This window comes from Sorex fumeus, unplaced genomic scaffold (genome assembly GCF_029834395.1).
Source record: "Sorex fumeus unplaced genomic scaffold, SorFum_2.1 ptg000028l, whole genome shotgun sequence".
Classification (NCBI taxonomy): Eukaryota; Metazoa; Chordata; class Mammalia; order Eulipotyphla; family Soricidae; genus Sorex; species Sorex fumeus.
Genome location: NW_026606085.1, coordinates 4675002 through 4696481, shown reverse-complemented (window position 1 = coordinate 4696481; position 21480 = coordinate 4675002). Strand labels below are relative to the sequence as shown.

Below are 21480 nucleotides of genomic sequence, written 5' to 3'. Positions count from 1 at the left end.
TGGCATCCAAAACCCTTTGGTACCCAATCACTGCCATGCTCACAGACAACCTTCACAGGCTCATCCCGAGCACTCCACGCATGAGAAAGAATTCACTAAAAAAATCCCAGGTATGCGGCACTAGTGACGAAAACTTCAGGCTTATGACCATCCAGATTCTATCCCTAGTACCCCATATAGTCCCCTGAGCACTGCCAGGAGTAATTTCTGAGTGCAGAGCCAGGAGTAATCCTTGAATGCCAATGGATGTGGGAAGGAAGGAAGGAAGGAAGGAAGGAAGGAAGGAAGGAAGGGAGGGAGGGAGGGAGGGAGGGAGGGAGGGAGGGAGGGAGGGAACGAAAGAAAGAAAGAAAGAAAGAAAGAAAGAAAGAAAGAAAGAAAGAAAGAAAGAAAGAAAGAGCACAAATAATACTGCTGCAGTTTTTGGTCAGCTGTAAGTCAAAGATTTTCATTAATAATGAATCTTTAAATATGAATATAAGATGAAATTATTTTATTTAGGAAATATAAGAGGAGAGAAATACAGAGGAAGAGAAAGAGTCCAGATAGCCAAGAGATATTACAGCTGGTAAGGCACTTGCCCTACATGCATCAGACCTGGGTTCAATCCCTGACATCCCATGTAGTCCCCTGAGCACCATCAGGAGTAATTCCTGAGGGTAGAGCCAGGAATAACTCCTGAGTATGGCTGGATGTGGCCCAAAAAACAGAAAAAAGAAAGTCCCATAAGGAAAGAGAAATTATACACCCTAACAGTACTTCAGGTCATTCCAGAATGGAGTGGGCCACCTTTGATTTTATGTGACTTTGGGGCCACATCTGGCAATGTTCAAGAGTTATACCTGGTTTTGACTCAGGAATTACTTCTGGTAGTCTCCGGGGGACCATATGGGATGCCAGGGATCAAACCTGGGTCAGCCCTGTACAAGGCAATCACCCTACCATGCTGTCTGCCTTGGCTTTAAATGTCAGAAACTTTGTGCCTTTGACCAACATATCTCTATTTCACCCATACCTCAGCTAAAAAAAAATTTTCAGTGTCAGGAACTGATCCCAAGGCCTCACAAAAAAGTTGGGTGTGCTCCACTGCTAAGCCACATACCTGGACCCCAGCTAATGACTTTTTAACAGAAACACTACATTCTATGTGTCGAAGGCAGATGTGTAAGGGGTCCAGGGAAATAATGAAAGTTGAAAAGATTGCCTAGCCCTGAAGTGGCCCAAAGGCATGAATCACTCTGGAGGTGCTCAGAGGACCATATGAGATGACAGGATCAAACCCAGGTAGGTCACATGCAAGGCAAACCCCGTTATGTGAACATCTGCACCATGCAGATTGCTCACAGTGATATATGCAGGTATCACTGTATCACTGTCATCCTGTTGTTCATCGATTTGCTCAAGCGGGCACCAGTGACATCTCCATTTGTCCCAGCCCTGAGATTTTAGCAGCCTCTCCTTACTCGTCCTTCCCAACGGTGCCATATTGGAGGCGCTTTCAGGGTCAGGGGAATGAGACCCATTATTGTTACTGTTTTTGGCATATTGAATACACCATGAGGTGCTTGCCAAGCTCTGCCGTGCAGGTGGGATACTCTCGGTAGCTTGCCAGGCTCTCCAAGAGGGACGGAGAATGTATATAAGAGAATACAAGCAAGTGTGTTAAAACCAAACACATGTGTGCTACCTAGGCAGGTAGATTAGGGAAAACCCCTTCCCTCCACCCCATCGTGGCAATGAAATTTCTGGGAAGTAAAAAAGTCGCCAGTCAAGTCTGACTCACCTTGTGGATACAGAAAGCAAGGCCTGGTAAGACCTTCTTCAGCAGCAGACCCTGAGGAGACTGGAACCCTTCCTACAGAAAGGGCCTGAAGGAAATTTCTGAGAACCCTAAATTCCTTCCTTTAATCTGATTAGCCCTCAACTAACCCTCAGCTAGGTCTGGAGCAATAGCACAATGGGTAGGGCATTTGCCTTGCACGCGGTCGACCTGGGTTCGATTCTTTCGTCCCTCAATTGAAGTGGAAAGCAGGTGAACTTGAGAGTGCTTCTCAAGGTGAACTTGAGAGAGCCCGGCAAGCTACCAAGAGTATTTTGCCCACACGGCAGAGGCTGGCAAGCTCCCTGTGGCGTATTCAATATGCCAAAAACAATAACAAGAAGTTTCACAATGGAGACGTTACTGGTGCCAGTTCAAGTAAATTGATGAACAACGAAAGGACAGTGGTACAGTGCTACAACCCTCAGCTAGCCCAGACCAGAGAAGGCTAGACCCATCCTCAGAGAAGATCCAGCAGGAACACAGATGAAGAAAAGGAGTTTTCAAAGAAGACCACTTCCAAGAAATTCTTATCTAGCCAGAAAGCCCCACACGGGGGTAGATTGGAGAAACCCTATAAAAACCACCTTGAACAAAGGGAGGGCGCGCTTATGCTGCCAGAGCCCATGTGCTGCTTTTGCCCAGGTGGCCAAGGACATTGGCACCCCACATCTCCCCTTTAGAGATGTGTACTTTCACGCTTCCCTATCTAATGCTGGGGTGTGTTAGGGGCTCTCTTTGACTTTGGAGAAGCCCATATTCTCTCTTTAGCCTCTCCTCTCTCTCTCCCTCTCCCTCCTTCTCCCTTTCTCTCCCTCTCCCTTCCTCTCTCTCTCCCTTTCTCTCCCTCTCCCTCCCTCTTTCTCACTCTCTGTCCTCCTTTCTCTCCTTCCTTCCCTCTCTCCCTCCCTCCTCCCTTCCGAAAAACCTCCAAATAAAATCTGTTTTACTTCACTGCTCAGTAACCCTGGGTAAGGTCTAGGACTGACTTTCCTTTCCTGCAAAGAGTAATACCTCATCCCAACCTGAGTCTGTGGCTCCCCAAGAAATTGGTTGGCAGAGATAAACTCCTGTGCTGAGAAGACCGAGGGGACATCAGGTGTGGCTTGACGGCCACCTGGCGGGGCTGGCGAGGCTCTGACCAATGCTGAGCAAGGGCTCATCGCAGACTCTCAGTCCTAGTCTTCCGAGCTGGGTCTTGGAGTGGCAGAGGCAGATGGGGAGAAAGTCTCTCTCCTCCCCACTTCACATAAGCCACCCATGGGGTCCACGGACATCAACAGCAGACTTAATTAGTCCTGACCCGAGCCAGGCATTTCCTGAGTGCTGGTGGCCACAGTGGGTCAGTCAGGGAGGTGGAAGCACTCTCAAGTTCACCTGCTTTCCACTTCAATTGCTCCCCAGCAATTGTTTCCCAATTCTAATAACTGAATAGTCTAATCATCTTCCACAGATTTTAAACGCCTTTTTCTCATTCGTTGTTTTTGTTCGTCTGTTTTGCCAAAATTCAGTAGAAACTTTAAGGCCAGAGGGAGTGCACAAGGTATACGATGTGAGGATGATAGAACTCTGTGAAACCTTGTTTAACTCCCTTCCCCCAGAAGTCCACCACGGAGCCAGGAAAAGCCAGTACCTACCTGTACAGGCATGCCCAGACTTAACTTCAGCCCCATGCAAGGATCAACGTAGAAGGTGAGGATAGACTCTGAAGGGTCCTGGGCAAACTGGTCCAGAATGGCATCATACTCCTCTGTCCAAGTGGCATCTGCCAGTCCTGTCAGCACAGCTCGGGACCGGAAAAGGGGCTTCTACGAAATCAGAGAAATCAAAGTCAAAACAGTGACAGTGCTTCCGATGAGTCCTTTCCCTTCCATGATCTCAGGTGAAGACGTGGGAGATGCGAAGAGTTAGGCCAAGATCAAAGAAGGGATTGCTGAGGGAGAGCTGAATGAAACCCTTTTGATGAAACAGGACTGAAAGATTCAAGAGGTAAAGAGACAGAGGCTGTGAGGAAAGAAAAACCAAAGCAGGTTTATTGGGGGTGCTCCCAGGCAAGGTTCACAAGTCTCTAAACAGGCCAGTGAAGTCGTGCCCTATGTGGGGCTGCATGGGTATCAAATAGGGCAGCTTACCGTGGGGAATGGGCAGAATGGAATAAGGAAATTCCATAAGGAGCTTCTGTGCTGTAAATTCAAAAAGTGTGGGCGCGCGGGACACGTGCATAATCAGGGACCATTTATTTCTCTCTTCTCCTCTCTTACAGATTCATTCTCCTGCTTCTCTCGTAGAGTGTAGTTATTCCTTCCCTAGCATAGTTAGATCTCTCCACCCCCTCCATCATTAACAGCATAGTTATATAGAAATCGTGAAGGATGGGGATACACAGAGGTGGGGTTGAACATTGTCATAACAACAAACAAATGTAAAGCCCCTCTTTCAGGGGAAGTTCTAGATTAACTCAAGGACAAAATCTCATCTGAAGGTTCAGCACTCTAGATTAGGAGATCCACTCAAGGGTGGGATTCCATCTAGGGTGCATTGCTTTCTCCTTTCCTCAGCTAGTAATCCATTTAAACAATTATAGTAAATTTACTTCTTACTAATATTTCCAGTCTTTCTGTATAAACGTACTAAGAGATATATTAAGCTTAAAGGTTGGCTCTTCCTGGGGAAATCTCGCCATATATCCCAGACTCTAGTCCTCAGGCCAGGTTAGTCTTCCCTAATCCCAGCAGGGTCCATATTCAGTTACTTCTTTTTGGGTCATGATAGAGTTTATTCCATGACCATGCTCTTAACTTATTATACTTATGGCACTTAGCTTGTCCCTTTCTGATGCCAGGGTAGCTTGTGGCCATCCCCAAAGCACTATACTGATTTAATGCAGTCCCTATAAGGATACTCATGACATTCTTCAAAGAAACAGATAAAACACTCCTGAAATTCATATGGAACAATAAACTCACATGAATAGCTAAAGCAATCCTTGGGAAAAAGATGGGTGGCATCACCTTCATCACCTTCCCCAACTTCAAACTGTATTACAAAGCAGTAGTTATTAAAACAGCATGGTACTGGATTAGAAACAGACTCAAAGACCAATGGAACAGAGGTAAATATTCTGTCACAGACTCTCAAATATATTATCACTTAATCTTTGATAAAGGGCCAAGAAATGTGAAGTGGAACAAGGAGAGCCTCTTCAATAAGTGGTGCTGGGAAAACTGGACAGCTACCTGCAAAAAAAATGAACTCTGACTCTGTCTAATGCCAGGCACAAAAGTAAGATCAAAGTGATCAAAGACCTCGATGTCAGACCTGAATTCATAAGGTACCTGGAGGAAAATATAGGTAGAATCCTCCATGACACTGAAACTAAATGCATCTTTAAGGATGAAATACCACAGACCAAGCAAGTGGAAACAGACATAAAAAAAAATGGGACTACATTAAAATAAGAAGCTTCTGCACCTCAAAGGAAACAGTGACCAAAATACAGAGAGAGCCCACAGAATGAGAAAGAACTTACCCAATACTCATCTGATAAGGGATTAATATCCAAGATATACAAGACATAAGAAAAAAACCTCCAACCCCATCAAAAAATGGGGAAAGAAATGAACAGAAGCTTCCTCAAAAAAGAAATACAAATGGCCAAAAGGCACATGAAAAAATGCTCTACATCACTAATCATCAGGGAGATGCAAATCAAACAACAATGAGATATCCTCTCACACCACGAAGACTGGCACACATCAAAAAGAACAAGAACAACCGGTACTGGCAGGGATGTAGGGAATGTCAACTGGTCCAGGCTTTTTGGAAAACAATATGGACATTCCTTAAAAAACTAGAAACTGTGCTTCCATATGACCCCATAATACTAATTCTGGGAATACACCCCGAGGGTGCAAAAAAACACAGTAGAAACGACATGTGCACCTGTATGTTCATTGCAGCACTGTTCACAATAGCCAGAATCTGGAAACAATCCATGTGCAAGAGCAGATGACTGGTTAAAGAAACTTTGGTACATCTACACAATGGAATACTATGCAGCTGTTAGGCAAGATGAAGTCATGAAATTTGCTTATCACTGTATCACTGTGTCACTGTCCTCCTTTTGTTCATCAATTTGCTCGAGCGGACACCAGTAACATCTCCATTCATCCCTGACACATGCGAGTGTAGCCTGATGGCATACTGGGGGCTCTTTCAGGTCAGGGGAATGAGGACCATCACCGTTACTGTTTTTGGCATATTGAGTATGCCACAGGTAGCTTGCCAGGCTCTGCCATGTGGGCAGGATACTTTCAGTAGCTTGCCAGGCTCTCTGAGATGGATGGAGGCTTTTGGGGCAACCTCTAATCACCTTTACAGGTGTTCCCAGTCAGGCATATATGCAGGAAGGATACTTTCGGTAGCCCGCTGGGTTCTGAGAGCGAAAACTAGACAATGAAAGGTCGCGCGGCCAGCCGTTGTGGCTACGCGCTTCCAGGAGCTTGGTTTTATAGTCTCTGGATCTTGGCCATTGGTGGGATTACACAGCAGTTGGTGGGCGCAACTGTCTAGCTACTGGAAGATTTTGCTTATAGCTGTTAGAAAAGATGAAATCATGAAATTTGCTTTTAAGTGGATGGTCATGGAGAGTATCATACTAAATGAAATGAGCCAGAAAGAGAAGGACAGACACAGAATGACTGCACTCATTTGTGGAATATAAATAACATAATATGAGACTGACACTCAAGGACAGTAGAGACAGGGCCAGGATATTGTTCCATGGTTGGTAGACTTTAGACTTCCTCATGAGCTGGGGGAGAAGGCAGCTTGAATAAAGAAGATATCACTAAATCATTGATGGTTGGAGGGATCATTCAGGATTGGAGATGTGTGCTGAAAGTAGATAAAGGACCAAACGTGATACCCTCTCAGTATTGCAAACCATAATGCCCAAAAGTTGAGAGACAGTATGGGGGAAATTGTCTGCCATAGAGGCAGGGGGAGGGTTGGATGGGGGAATACTGGGCACATTGGTGGTGGAAAATGTGCATTGGTGGAGGGATGGGTGTTCTATCATTGTATGAAATTCAAACATGAAAGCTTTGTAACTGTATCTCACAGTAATTTTTAAAAATATATATATATATATATATACTTAAAATTTTTCTTTTAGGTTTTCAATTTTACTTTTATAAAGTTGTTCACAATAATTGATTACATTCACTATTCCAACAGCAATCCCACCATATTTCTAATTATTCTACACGGATCCCAAAAGCCTGCCCCCAAAGCAGAACATAATAATTTACTTTGATTTGCCTGTTATGAATAATCCACTAAAGATGGTAAAGGTAAAGGTAAAGGCCCTCCCATTGATCACTGATTTGCTCGAGCGGGCCCAGTAACGTCTCCATTGGAGACTTTGTTGTTACTGTGTTTGGCATATATATGTGTTTGGCATATCTCGTGCGGGCAAGATACTCTCGGTAGCTTGCTGGGCTCTCCGAGAGGGGCAGAGGAATCGAACTCGGGTCGGCCATGTTGGCTGTGTGCAAGGCAAACGTCCTACTGCTGTGCTATCACTCCAGCCACTAAAGATGATCCAAAAAAATTTCCTTAGAGGAAAGTTTCATCACCCTGGAGCCATTAAGCCCTTGTATAGAGTATGAGATATTGTGTGGCCGCAAATATGGCTGCGCTCTCCAGAAGATCTAAGTTTTTTAAATAGGGTGATACAGCAACAATTTTTAATTGGATGGTGACTGTTGAGTCTAGAGGCATCTCTGCATGTGTTGCTCTTTTTCTTTTCCTAGGTTTATTTGTGAGTCTCTGGATCATAGCCGTTAATGAGCTTAAATGGTGACAGAGGCAGTTCATAGGTGTGACTGCCAACTACCAGAAGTGCAATGAAGATGGAGGGAGATCACCTATTCCTGACTCCGGGCAGTCTGGAGGTTTCAGTCATAAGTTCTGCATTTTTTCAGCAGATTCACTCATGGCTGAGTCTCACAGAGCCTGTGGAGATCAGCTATGAGCATGGCAGCGATTGAGTTCTGGAGGTTTTTGCCTGCCTGGGTTTTTGGGGGGCAGGTGTGTTTTGTTTTTTGTCTTAATAGACTGGATGGGGTCTCATGAAATAATAAAAGGTGATATGCAGTCAACCCCTGTTTAAATTCCAACATCACCAGGAATGATACATTGGGGGAGGAAGGTGAGGAGGCTTGGACCACACCCAGCTGTGATCAGAGTTTGGGAGACCAAATGCAGTGCTGGGGTCAAACCAGGGTTGGCCACACTCAAGACAAGCACCTTAACCCCTAGATTCTCTCCTGTCAGGACTAATACTTGAGCATAGAGTTAGGAATAACCCCTGAGCACAACTGGGTCTGGCCCTGTAGCACTGTAGCACTCTTCTCCCATTGTTCATCGTTTTGCTTGAGTGGGCACCAGTAACGTCTCCATTATGAGACTTGTTGTTACTGTTTTTGGCACATCAAATATGCCACAGAGTACAGCCCCAGAACCAAAAAAAAAAAAAAAAAAAAAAAAAAGAATTGTAGGTGCCAGGGAGGTAGTTCAAAGGGATAGTGTACAATGCTTGGAAAACACTGCAACCAAGTGTGTGAGCCCCCTCAGACAGTGCAGCCACACCGCCTCCAGCGAAGAGAAGAGGCGAGAGATTAAAAAAATGTTTGGAGACTAGAGTGATAAAATACCAAGCAAAGAGTTTACCTTGCATGCAGAATACCCAGGTGTCATCACTGGCACTGCATATGCTCCCCTGAGCCCACCAGGAGTATCCCTGAGCTCAGAATTAGGAGTAAACCCTGAGCACAGCCAAATATGGTCCCCCCAAAAGAAATCTTTTTTTTGGAGGTGGGGAGGGTGGTCTTGGGCCATACCCAGTGATGCTTAGGGACTCCTCCTGGTAGTGCTTCGGGTACTATACGTGATGCTAGGAGATGAACCCAGGTTTGTCACATGCAAGGCAAACACCCTATCCACTGTACTATCTCTCCAGTCCTCAGTAATGTTTTTTCATTTAAAGGGAAGGGAGGGAGCCAGAGACCACTCTTGAATATTCTCAGGTCTGAGTATTCATGCTCAGGCCTAACAGTGCAGTGCCTGTGGGTGCTGGGGCCACAAAGGGTGATGATGCTGGGGTGGGGAGGGGTGAGGAGAGGTAATACAGTAGAGGAATCAAATTGAGAGCCCCCATACATAGCAGGTATATGCTTAGCCACTGAGTGGTCTCCTTGGCCATAATTCAAGTCTTTTGTTGTTTTTGTTTTAGTTTTGGGGCTACACCCGGCATTACTCCTACCCCAGAGCTCAGATGACCATTCCAGGAAGGTTCAGGTGACCATATGTGGTACCAGGGATCAAACCCAGGTAGACCACGTGTAAGGCAAATGCCCTACCCTCTGTACCTATTACTCCAGTCCCTGATTCAAAAATCTTTGATTCAGGGAGCTCTAGGGAAGATGTAGTGGCAATAGTACCTGCCTTTGAATCGTGAGGCTGCAAGTGCAGTACCCAGTTCCAGCAGCATGTACCAGGCATGGTCCCAGAAGCTGTCTGGGAATCCCAAAGCAACAACAGTGTGCGATCCCCAATACAAGACAGGCAGGTTCATAAGTAATACCATAACCACAGATGTACCAGCACCACAACTGAAGTGTCAGACTCCTGGCGAGGATCTGAGCACCACAACCAGATGCACCCACCCTAGCAGACTCCATAAACAGTGTGTAAGCATCATAACTGACCTGAACTCTGGTCATCATAACAGCAGTGAAAGAAAGGAACTCAAAAAGAAATACTTGATTTAGTAACTCCACGTACAAGAATAATCTAAGGAAATTACATAGCATTTTAGATATTGATAATACTCATTAAAGGATTACTTTAAATATAATATTCATTTGCTCGAGCGGGCCCAGTAACGTCTCCATTGGAGACTTTGTTGTTACTGTGTCTGGCATATCGAATACTCTCGGTAGCTTGCCGGGCTCTCCGAGAGGGGCGGAGGAATCGAACTCGGGTCGGCCATGTTGGCCGCTTGTAAGGCGAACGCCCTACCCGCTGTGCTATCGCTCCCTACCGAGAGTATTCGATATGCCAGACACAGTAACAACAAAGTCTCCAATGGAGACGTTACTGGGCCCGCTCGAGCAAATCGACGATCAACGGGAGGGCCTTTACCTTTACCTTAATATTCATTAAAGAATTACTATGAGAGTAGCACTGTAGCACTGTCCTCCCATTGTTCATCGATTTGCTTGAGCGGGCACCTATAAACATCTCACAACAAATTATGAGATTTGTTGTTACTGTTTTTGGCACATTGAATATGTCACAGGTAGCTTGCCAGGCTTTGTCGTGCAGACGTGATACTCTCAGTAGCTTGCTGGGCTCTCTGAGAGGGGCGGAGGAATCGAACCCTTGTCGGCTATGGCTGCCATGTGCAAGGCAAACGCCTTACCTGCTGTGCTATCGCTCCAGCCCATGAGAGTAAAATATTTAGAATAACAAAATGTGTAAGAGTTAATATTTAACAATAGTACAAATACATAATCCAACATATACACTCTTTTTTTTACACTCTTTTTAAATGGTGCTTGTGAAAGTATAAATAATCGGAGGGCTGGAGACATAGTAGAAGAGGTAAGGTTTTGCCCAATTCCCAGCAATTATATGGTCCCCCAGGCACCACCAGGAATAATTTCTGAGTGCATAGCCAGGAGTAATGTCTGAGCATCACCAGGTTTTGAACCAAAAATAAAAACAAATATATAAATAATCCCACACGGCAGAGCCTGCTAAGCTACCTGGGGCATATTCGATTTGCCAAAAACAGTAACAATAACAGGTCTCATTCCCCTGACCCTGAAAGAGCCTCCAACATGACGGCATTGGAAAGACAAGTGAGAGAGTCTGGTAGACAAGTAAGGAGAGTCTCAGGGCTGGGACGAATGGAGACGTTACTGACACCCGCTCGAGTATATCGATGAACAACGGGATGACAGTGATACAGTGATATAAATAATAGGAATAATGATAGATGTTTTACCAGAAGGATTAATGAAAATTTTAATATATGACATAGATAGAATTGTATTTAAAAGAGAAAACTCAGGGCCAGAGCAAGAGTACAATGGTTAGGGCACTTGTCTTCCACACATTCAACCTTGGTTCAATCCTCTGCAACACTATGGTTCTCTGATCCCTGCCAAGAGTAAGCCCTGAGTAGTGCTGGGTGAGGCCCAAAAATTAAAATATAAACAAATAAATGAAAAAACATACAGATAAAAATTACATACCAAAGTTTTGGAGTTCATGAAACTTTTTTCTGGAGGGGCACACAGAGTTCAGGGGCAACACCTGGTAGTACTTGGGAGACCATATATATTATCAGGATTAGAAAGTCACAGATGCAGCCACACCTTAGCTATGTTAAGGCAAGCACCCTAACATAACTATCTCTTTGACCCAAACATATCAATATATTAACACTGGATATTTAAACAGTAATGCTATGACTTTCCTTTTCTTTTTTTTTCTTTCCTTTGGTTTCTGGGTCACACCTGGTGATGCTCAGAGGTAACTCCTTATTCTGCATTGAGGAATCATTCCTGGAGGTGCCCAGAGGACCATATAGGATGCCAGGGATCCAACATGGGTCACTGCATGCAAGGTAAGTGCCTTACCCACTGGACTATTTCTACAGCCCCTATGACCTTCCTTTCTTTGTTCTTTTCTGAACCTTCCAATTTTTTCAATAATCACTGTTATTTTTTTCTTAATTTTAAAAAAGAAAAAAAGACATTTCAAAGCTTTCTATTTCTTCTGTTTTGTTTTGATTTGGGGCCACACCCATCAGTGCTCAGGCTTACTCCTGGCTCTGATCTCAGGGATCACTCCTGGAGGATCCCTGAGGATCCTGGGGGCCTATAGGGTAACAGGGATTGAACCCAGGTCAGATGTGTACAAGGCAAGTGCCCAACCTGCTGCACATCTCCCTAAATCCTAGTTTCTATTATGTATTCCTCTAGCCCAGGTATCAATGGGCATGACTAAACATTGATACAACTTGTAAGTAAAGGTTAGGGATCATTTAATGCCAATTTCTAAATTTGTAAAAAGTACTGACATACTGACATGACTTCTATAAATTCCTTTATAAAGGGACGGGAGGAGAGGCGAGGGGAGGAGAGGGGGCAAGGAAGAGGAGAGTGGGAGAAGGAAGAAAGGGAGAGTGGGAGAGAGGGAGGGAGGGAGGAAGGCGAGCAGGCAGGCAGGCCCACTTAGAAATTAGAGTCTGTTAGGACAGGTTGTTCAGATGTTGTTCAGGGTCATTCAACTTGTTCAGATGTTCTCCTATATCCCATTCTTGTACATCCCTGATAAAGTTTGTTCTTTAACCCAAGGTAGGGAGACAAGAAAATGACACAATGACCTGGTCATCAGTCAGGCCCTCCTCCCTTGAAGGGCTGGAGGGCTGCTTCTAGGAACCAACTTAAGGAGGACTTTGTCCTTTGTTCAAGCAACTGTTTCTGTGGCAGAGAGGCTCCCAGCAGAGAGTAAGCAGGAGAAAGTGGCAGATAATACTCAATTCTACAACTAATCCTTTGATCCCCCAGTTATTCGGGAAGAATATTTGTCTCAGAGATGACCCAAACTTACTACATCCACCTCAGGCTCCTGAAATTCTTCTTTCTCTACTTCCGATATCTTCAACACTACCTCTGTGGAGAATAAAATTTTAAAAATAAAGATATTTCCTAAACAGTTATACACAGGGGCCTGGAGGTAGCACAATAACAACAAACTCTGAGACCTGAATTCATGCCCTCTCACCGCCCCCCCCACAAAGTAAGTGACACCCAATGGCACCACTATCTGTGGTTTTTAGACTGCTTTTGGGGTTTTTGTCTGATTTTAGTTTTGGGGCCATGCCTTATAGTACTCAGGGCTTACTCCTGGGTCTGTGCACAGGAATCACTTCTAATAGGACTTGGAGACTATATGGGATGATGACCTGATCGAACCAGGTTTCAGTCCCGTACAAGGCAAGCACCTACCTGCTGTGCTATCGCCCCAGCAATTTGTGATTTGTGGTACCTGGCACAGTAGCAGTGTGGTTGGGATCTCTGATGCTCTCCAGCCAAGTACTTGCAAGTATCACAACTAAATGAGTGAGCACTGCAATCAAGTGTGTGACTCCCAGGGAGCACCACAATAAACAGTACAGCAGTCAGGTGGGTAAGAGTCACCATTTGATACAGAAATTCTGCTTCTAGGTGCCAACTTAAGATAACTGGGGTTTGGAATTGGAGTGACATCACAGTGGGTAGCGCATTTGCCTTGCACGCGGCCGACCCAAGTTTGATTCCCAGCATCCCATATGGTCCCTGAGCACCGCCAGGAGTAATTCCTGAGTGCGTGAGCCAGGAGTATCCCCTGTGCATCACCAGGTGTGACCCAAAGAGCAAAAAAAGGAAACAACATGGGGCCAGAGCAATAGCACAGTGGGTAGGGTGTTTTGCCTTGCATGAAGTCAACCTGGTTTGGATCAATGGTATCCCATATGGTCCCCCCAAGCACGTCAGGAGTAATTCCTGTGCACAGAGAAAAGAGTAAGCCCTTAGACCACCAGGTGTGGGACAAAAACAAACAAACAAATACGCAAACAACAACCCAAAAAAAGTCAACTGGTGTTATCTTCTATACAATTTATGTAACGTCTAAACCATGCCATGTCATACATGTATATAATGTTCATGGATACATAAAGTAAAAATTTTTCACAAGTGGGAGGTAGGGAAATTGTATAGTAAGTAGGGTACTTTCCTTGCATGCAGTCAACCCTGGTCCAAGCCCAGCATCCCATTTGGTCCCCTGAGTACTGCTAGGTGTAGCCCAAACAATAAACCAAAAAAACAAGCTTGAGAATGAGAACCCTAACACAAAATAGCACTGATTGTTGCAGAAAAAGAAGGACTTGCTGTGAGGCAAATGCAGAGGTTCCCATATCACCAGCACCATTTATTCTTACCTCGAATCAAACAGAGACTATACATGAACATTCATTATATCATTCCCCAAGACTTTTCCTGTTTTGCACTGCGCCTACAATTTCTTACCCTAAACCCTTGGGGTCAAGTTTAATTTATAATTTAGAATTATAATATAGAATTAGAGAGATAGTACAGTGGGTAAAATATTTGCCTTGTAATCCCTGGCACCATATGTAAGCCCTGAGCCCTGCCATAAATGATCCCTGAGCACAGAGCTAGGAGTAAGCCCTGAGTACGGCTGGATGTGGCCCAAAACATGTAGAATTATAATATATGGTATGTAATACCTCCCACCCAGCCCTCAGTGAGCACTAACACAGCATTCCACAAACTTTTCATATTAGAAGTATTCTGCAATAAAAATATGCTGAATTGCTCAAAAAGTCTATAAATACCTTCATGTGAGTGTAACTTAGGTTTTACCACCAAGTAAGTTTGGATGCCAAACTTTGTGGCGGGGGGAACTTTTTGTTCTTAGAGATCACAAAATGTATATAAGATTATGAGCTTATTATGAGCATCTTTTCTTAAAAGAAGTTGAGAGACATTTATAGGGTCAAAGGATATCAAAACACTTCAAAGGTGTTTGCCCTCCAACCCACAAACTTTTACCTTAGCCTCACTCAATGCTAAGTAGGTGACTTAGAGACAACAAAAACATATTTCTCATTGTTTTGAGTGTGAATTCCAAGATCAGGTGCCGGCACAATCAGAAGAAAGCCCTCTAGTATGGGTACTGGGTCAGCCACACAAGATAAATGTCCCACCTGCTGTACTATGCTCAGGCCCTGGTTTGTTTTTTATTCTGGGGCCACACCCAGCAGAAACTCTCTGCTCAGAGAAATAATCCCAGTGGGGCTTGAGAAACCATGGGATTCTGGGGACTGAAGGTGGGGTTCCAGACCTCTGAGTCATCTCCCCAACCTTCTCAATTGCTGCCATGCTGGGCTGTGCATGTGGGCTGATCCTGGGGCTTCACACGTGGACCACATCCCAAGTTGCTGGGTTCCCTTTCTTTTTTTTTTTTTGTTTGTTTTTTGAGCCACACCCAGGGGTGCTCAGGGCTTATTCTTGGTTCTGGACTCAAAGACCCTTCTTGGTAGGGCTTGGGAGATGATCTGAGGTGCCGAGGATGAAACCAGATCAGCCACATGAGAGGCAAAAGCCCAACCTGCTATATTATCACTCCTGTTGTACTGGAGTTTCACCCTCAGGTTTTTTTTTAGATTTTCTTTCTTTTTCTTTTTCTTTTTGGGTCACACCCGGCAATGCACAGGGGTAACTCCTCCTGGCTCTGCACTCAGGAATTACCCCTGGCAGTGCTCAGGGGACCATATGGGATGCTGGGAATCGAACCGGGTCAGGCAAACACCCTACCCACTGTGCTATTGCTCCAGCCCCAAACCCTCAATTTTTAAACACCTCCCCACTGCTCCACCTCCCAGTACAGTGGGCATCAGGATTTTAACATATAATCTAATGGGGACACAGTTTGACCCTATCAGGTAACCACTGTTTCCAGGGGGTTCCAGACAGGTCACTGTCTCTGGGAGGAAGTCAGCCCTTCCTCAAGTCCAAAGGTTATAGTGATTGATGTTCCTTTCAGAGTTGCCTTGAATCTCAGATCTCTGAACCTCTATCCTGTTTCATGTCAGCTAGAAAGCTCCACATCACACAATAAAAAGAACTTAGAGGCCAGAGACAGTATAGCAGGGCACCTGATTTGCATGCAGCCAAACAGGATTTGATCTCCAGAATCCCCTGCACACTGCCAGGAGTGATTCCTAAGTGCAGAACCCCTGAGCACCACTGGGCATGGCCCCAAAACAAAAACAAAAGCAAAAAACACCAAAAAAATTTTTTTTAATCTAGCCCTTACCTCCAACTGAGTGGTACAATAAAGGCTTAATGCAAGCAACTAGCAAAGTCAGGGGCCAAAGCAAGAGCCGGTAGGACTCCCAGCATCCCATACTGTCCCCCAAGAACCACCAGGAGTAATTCCTGAGTACAAAGCCAGGAGTAATCCCTGAGTATTGCCGCGTGTCCCCCCCCCCAAAAAAAAGCAGCAGCAGAAGCAGCTCCCTTCTTTCCCACTCTAGAGGATTCTCCAAAAGGAGAAAACCTCCTCCTTTCCCCTACATCTGGTACTCAGCTTCTAGAAGCCAGCATTTTAAACTACTTTCAAGAGAATACAGTAAGAAGGGAAAAAATGCACATTTCTATGCCCGGATGCTTACACAAGGCCCTATATGCCATGAGTCTTCTCCAACACATGCTTAATCACACAACTTTTAGTATTAAGTATAAATTCAGGGGATTCATTAAGGAATCTCCAGTCCCTGTAAGGATAGTAGAGTGATTAAGGCATTTGCTTAGCACACAGTCAATCCATTTTTGTTCCATTGTATCACATATGGTCGGTCCTCTCAGCACTGCCAGAAGTGATCCCTGAACACAGAGGTAGGATTATGACCTGAGGACAACCAGGTGTGGCCCCCAAACAAACAAAAATCGTAAAAATGAATTCTAGTGGAGCCAGAGTGTTGATACATCAGGTAGAGCACTTGCCTTACATGCAGCCAACCTGGGTTCAATTCCTGGCACCAAAATGATTTCCCAAGCAGTGCCAGGATTAATCCCTTGAGTGCAAGACCAGAAATAAGCCCTGAACCACCTCAGAGGGGGGCGTGTGAGATCCCTCCCCACCCCAAGGGACCCAGCCCAAGCAGCCAAAAACCTATAGAACTCAACCGCTGCCATGCTCACCTCCACTCTCCACATACTCGAGCCGAGCCTCACCCATGAGTGCATCTTTTCCTGGACCGAACGGCCACATTTGCAGCCGTGAGACAATTTATAGGACACACCCTACCCATACTCCAAAACTACCGCACCACATTTGATGGGATTCAAAGCAGAAGGCAACCAACCTTAAAGGGAAATATATTATTTCGTTATTGCTTTGGGGCAGGGGTTGGGGTTCAGGATGGAAACACCCGAAATATGGTGGTGGAAAGGTGTAATGGTGGTGGGATTGGTGTTTGAATATTAAATGTAATCAAATATTGTGAACTACGTTACAAAATGAAAAAAATTTTAAATAAATTTTTAAAATAAAAGAGAAAGAAAGAAAGAAAGAAAGAAAGAAAGAAAGAACACCCTGAACTCCACCAAGTATGGCCAAAAAATTTTGCCCCCCCAAAAAAAAATTAATTCTACAGCTGGAGAGATAGTACAGGGAGTAACGTGTTTGCCTTGTATGCAGGGCCGATTCTGAATCAATTCCCAGAAAACATACATGGTTCCCCAACTCTAAACAATTCAAATGTAACCCAAATAAATAAATAAAAGTGAGTTCTAGTTGCATTCCCCATCCTGGAAACTTTCCATATTTCAACATGAGATGTGTAATTCCTTTTACTTTATAGATGCACTCAGATCACTCAACTCTGAAGAAGCCTATGTTCTCGTTCTCTCTCATTCTCTTCTCTCTCTCCCTCCCTCTCTCTCTTCTCATATTACCCTAAATCTAACTATTTTGCTTCTTTTTTTTAATTAAAGAAAAATATGGAACACTTCACAAATTTGCATATCATCCTTACACAGGAGACATGCTAATCTTCTCTGTATTGGCCCAATTTTTGTATATGTGCTGCCAAAGCAAGCACTAATTATTTTACTACTAAATAAATAATAAAAAGGAATCCTAGGGCTGGAGAGATGATTTTTTGGGGGGGGCGAGGTTGAGTCACACCCAGCGATACTCTGCTCTGAGGGATTATTCCTGGCAGGGATCGGACCTAGGTCTGTCATGTGCAAGGCAAATGCTCCACCTGCTATATTATCACTTGGGCCCCCTGGAGAGACGATTTAATGGGCTGAATCCATGAGCCGCACAAGTTCAATCCATAGCACCACATGGTCCTTTGAGCACTGTCAGGAGTAGCTCCTGACCATCACTGGCTATAGCCCCAAAACAAATCAAAACCAAAAGTGGGTGCTATTTTACTCCATCTTGATAGGTTGCTAACAATAGAAAGGAGCTCCAAGAAAATAGGAGGTTTATACTTCCTGTTTAGATATAAACTGCTCCAAGTAATAAATACACTGGCTAGTGTTCTATACTCCCAATGTCAACAACAGCTCTCAAAGACCTTCCAACTAAATTAGTTCACTCGCATGGAAGAAATCTCAGCAAAACCACAAGAAGCGGTTTCTTTAAACTCTGAACGCAGGGGCTGCTACTGCAGCTCAGTGGTAGTCTTGCATGTGTGAGGACCTGGGTTTAATCCCTAGCACCACAAATCAAATCAAATAAACTCTAAACACCCTCAATTTAGATGACAGACTTCTTTCCCAAGGCCTCTGAACCTGAACCTCCTCTAAGACCCTGCCAAGATGAAGCACACGCTTCACAAATATAAGACCTTGAGTTCAATTGTAGTACTTAAAAAAAAAAAAAAACCCAAAGAAAAGGAGAAACACAGAGCCTGAAACAGATGGGAGAAGCATCAGCCTGGCTTAGGATTCAAAGAGTGGCAATGCAGGCTGAGTCTCCATGGTGATGAGCTTAATGGGAGAAAAACATTATTTGTTTTGCCACCCAGGGTGAAAATGGGAAAAAGAAAGAGATCAAACCCTCTTCCCTGGACTAGGAGCAACCGAACACTTGAAATAAAGAGAGAGAGGCTAAGATAAAGGGTTAGCTAGTGGACTCTTGGTGCTTTGGGGAAAATTTTTAACACAGAAAAAGCATAAGACTGATCCAAAAAAAGAAAAAAAAAACACCCAAAGAGAGGCCTCGCAGCAGACCTGAGATTCTGCTGAAAGCCCCTGCTTCCTACCCAAAAGGAAGACTGAACACGAGCCCTAAGATTCTCCTTAAAAACAACCTTCTCATGTGTGAGACCCTGGATTTGATCCCTGGCACCACCAAGACAAAATAAAGCATTCGGCTTGGACTAAAGATATAATTCAGGGATTAAGGCACTTGCCTTGCACATGGCCAAACAGGATTTGCCCCCGGCACTGCATAAGGTCTCCCAAGAACCACTAAGAGTAATCCTTGAGCACAGAGCCAGGAATAAGCCCGGAATACAGCTGGCTGTGCCCCCCCCCCAAAAAAAAAGAAGAAAAAAGAAAGAAACAAAAAAAGCAAAAAAAGAAAGAAGGAAAACAAACAAAGAAAAGAACAAAAGAACATGGAGCTGGAAAGATAATATAGCAGGTAAGGCACCTGCCTTGCTCACAGCTAATTAAAGTTTGATCTCTGGCACCGTATATGGTCCCCAAAGTCCTGCCAAGAGTGATTCCTGAGTGTAGAGCCAGAGTAAACCTGGGCACTCCAAGGTGTGCCCTCTACACCCCCCGCCCAAAAAAAGGGAACAAAAATATACATTCTGGGGCTGGAGCAATAGTACAGTGGGAAGGGCATTTGCCTTGCACGCAACCAACCTGGGTTCAATCCCCAGCATCCCATATGGTCCAGTGAGCTCAGGAGTGATTCCTAAGTGCAGAGCCAGGAGTAACCACTGAGCATCATCAGGTACGACCCAAACCCCCCCCCAAAAAAAAAAATCAAAAAACACATTCTTGGCTATAGTACAGTACATATCTTATACATGGCTGATATGGGTTCAATCCCCAAAACCACATAGGGTCTCCTGAGCCCTACCATAGTGATTCCTAAGCATAGAGCTGGTTGTACTCCCCCCCTTTAAAAAAACAAACACATTTTGCCTCCAAGCCCTGCCCCAGCATATACCCACCAGACTCCTCCTTGAGAGAATCCAAGTGTGACTGTGGCTGAAACTCAGGTTGCAATTCAGCAGACCGGATGCTCTCCTCAGCCCGGGCTAGCAGAGGAGACCGAGCGATTTGCTCTGACTTGCGGCCACTGCGAACTACCCGGCCACTCACTCGCCGCTTCTTCTCAGCTTTGTTGGACATCCTACAAGCAAAGTCTGCAGACACAGAAGCCCAGAAACAGCTCTTCTCCCAATCCAGTCCCTTGATCCTTAGAATCTCTTTGGAATCCACAAATAGAAACCCCTGATATCATAATCTTATCTGAAGGGATCCTATCTGACTCTATTAACCACATGTAACCTTACAGTCCTCACTCTTTCTTAAAGATATCCCAATTCCTCCAGGGCATTGGGTTAAAAACCCAGAGTCAGCTCTTCAAGGCATTAAAAATAAATGGAAGTTAATGATAGCCCCATAAATACCCCATTAATGAGGGTTTTGTAAGCGCAGAAGAGAACAGAATAATCAGGAAAGATCTCCTACGCTGAGTGAGGTGCTGCACACTCTCTCACCATTCCACCCCACAGGGCCATGAGTGAGACAAGGCCCAGAGATGATAGTCCCAGGTTTCTCACCCTTTTGTCACTGCGTCAAGTTAATGAAGCAAACTAAGTTGAATTTCAATGATTTTCCTATGAATCACCTTTCTTTCCAAGTCATCCACTAGGAGGAAAATAGGAAAAGGATTCTCCACATCATACTGAAATCTGCAACTTCTAAACACAGAAAAACAGTATCTGCAACACATCTCTTTGACTGTTAATTCCTGACTGGTAGGAACCTTGTTTTCACTGAAAAGATCTGGAGATTGGCGGGTGAAAGTTACAAAGTCAGAAGAGATGAGGAAGGCCATAGTGGTTCCTGTCCCAGAAAAATAGGATGGTAGTGCCAAAAAGAGCGTAAAACACAGGGTTAAGGCACTCGCCTTGCATGCTGGTGGCTCTGGTTCCAATTCCAGGCACTACATATGGTCCCCCTGAGCACTGTCAGGGGTCACTCCTGAGCACAAGAGCCAGTAATAGCCTGAGACCACTGGGGCGGGGACTGGAGAGCTAGTATAGCAGAGAGGGCACTTGCTTTACACAGGTTCAATCCCTAGCACCTCATGTTTCCCTGAGTCCCACCAGGAGCGATCCCTGAGCTGAGTCAGGAGTAAGCCTTGAACAGCACCAGGTTTGCCCTCTGCCAGATGTGAGCCCCACCACCGGAAAAAAAAATGGAAAAGGGAAAGAGCAGACCGGGGCTAGAGACAGTTCATCCAGCAAGGTGCTTGCCTTGCCTATGCAGATCCCAGCTCAATCTCCAGCACCTCATATGTTCTCCCTGAGCACTATCAGGAGTGATCCCTGATCACAGAACCAGGAGTAAGCCTTGAGCAGCACCATGATGCCCCCTCCCCCTAAAAAGTAGATAATCAGAAAATTAAGTCTCATTCATTCCCACCTCACTGAGCTGTGTCCTGACAGCCCCACAGGCTGCCTCGAGCACTGATCCTAGCTTAGAGTGTCAAACCTGAAGAGCGTGTGCTTTTCTCCAAGGGATCCATAAAACCCAACCACAGCTCCAGGCGGTGGTTCCCTGCCGCCAGCCTCAGAATCCTTCTGAAAGGCAAGGGTGGGCACCCCGTCTCTCTGGGTCTCCTTGGGTCTCCCTCTGGGTCTCTGTGGTCCTACGGAGTTCTAGGAGTTCTAGCAGCCTAGGAAATATGGTAGGGACCGGCCCCGCCGCAAACTGGCTACCAGTGGGCAACCTCTTCTCGCAATCACGTCT

The 21480-nt window shown here is 45.0% G+C and overlaps 1 protein-coding gene and 1 non-coding gene across 2 annotated transcripts in view; both read right to left on the bottom strand.

The window, feature by feature from the left end:
- Positions 1–19851, bottom strand: part of DNAH2 (dynein axonemal heavy chain 2) — a 149350-nt gene extending 129499 nt beyond the window's left edge. The window contains exons 1-2 of the mRNA XM_056114802.1: positions 19822–19851; positions 3457–3627 (exon numbers count right to left, since the gene is read on the bottom strand). Coding sequence (XP_055970777.1) covers positions 3457–3627; positions 19822–19851 — 201 coding nt within the window. The remainder of the gene's footprint in view (positions 1–3456; positions 3628–19821) is intronic.
- On the bottom strand, positions 17464–17570 carry LOC130024501 (U6 spliceosomal RNA). The gene has a single exon (XR_008792581.1). It is a non-coding gene; the product is annotated as a U6 spliceosomal RNA (small nuclear RNA).
- Positions 19852–21480: the final 1629 nt, after the last annotated feature.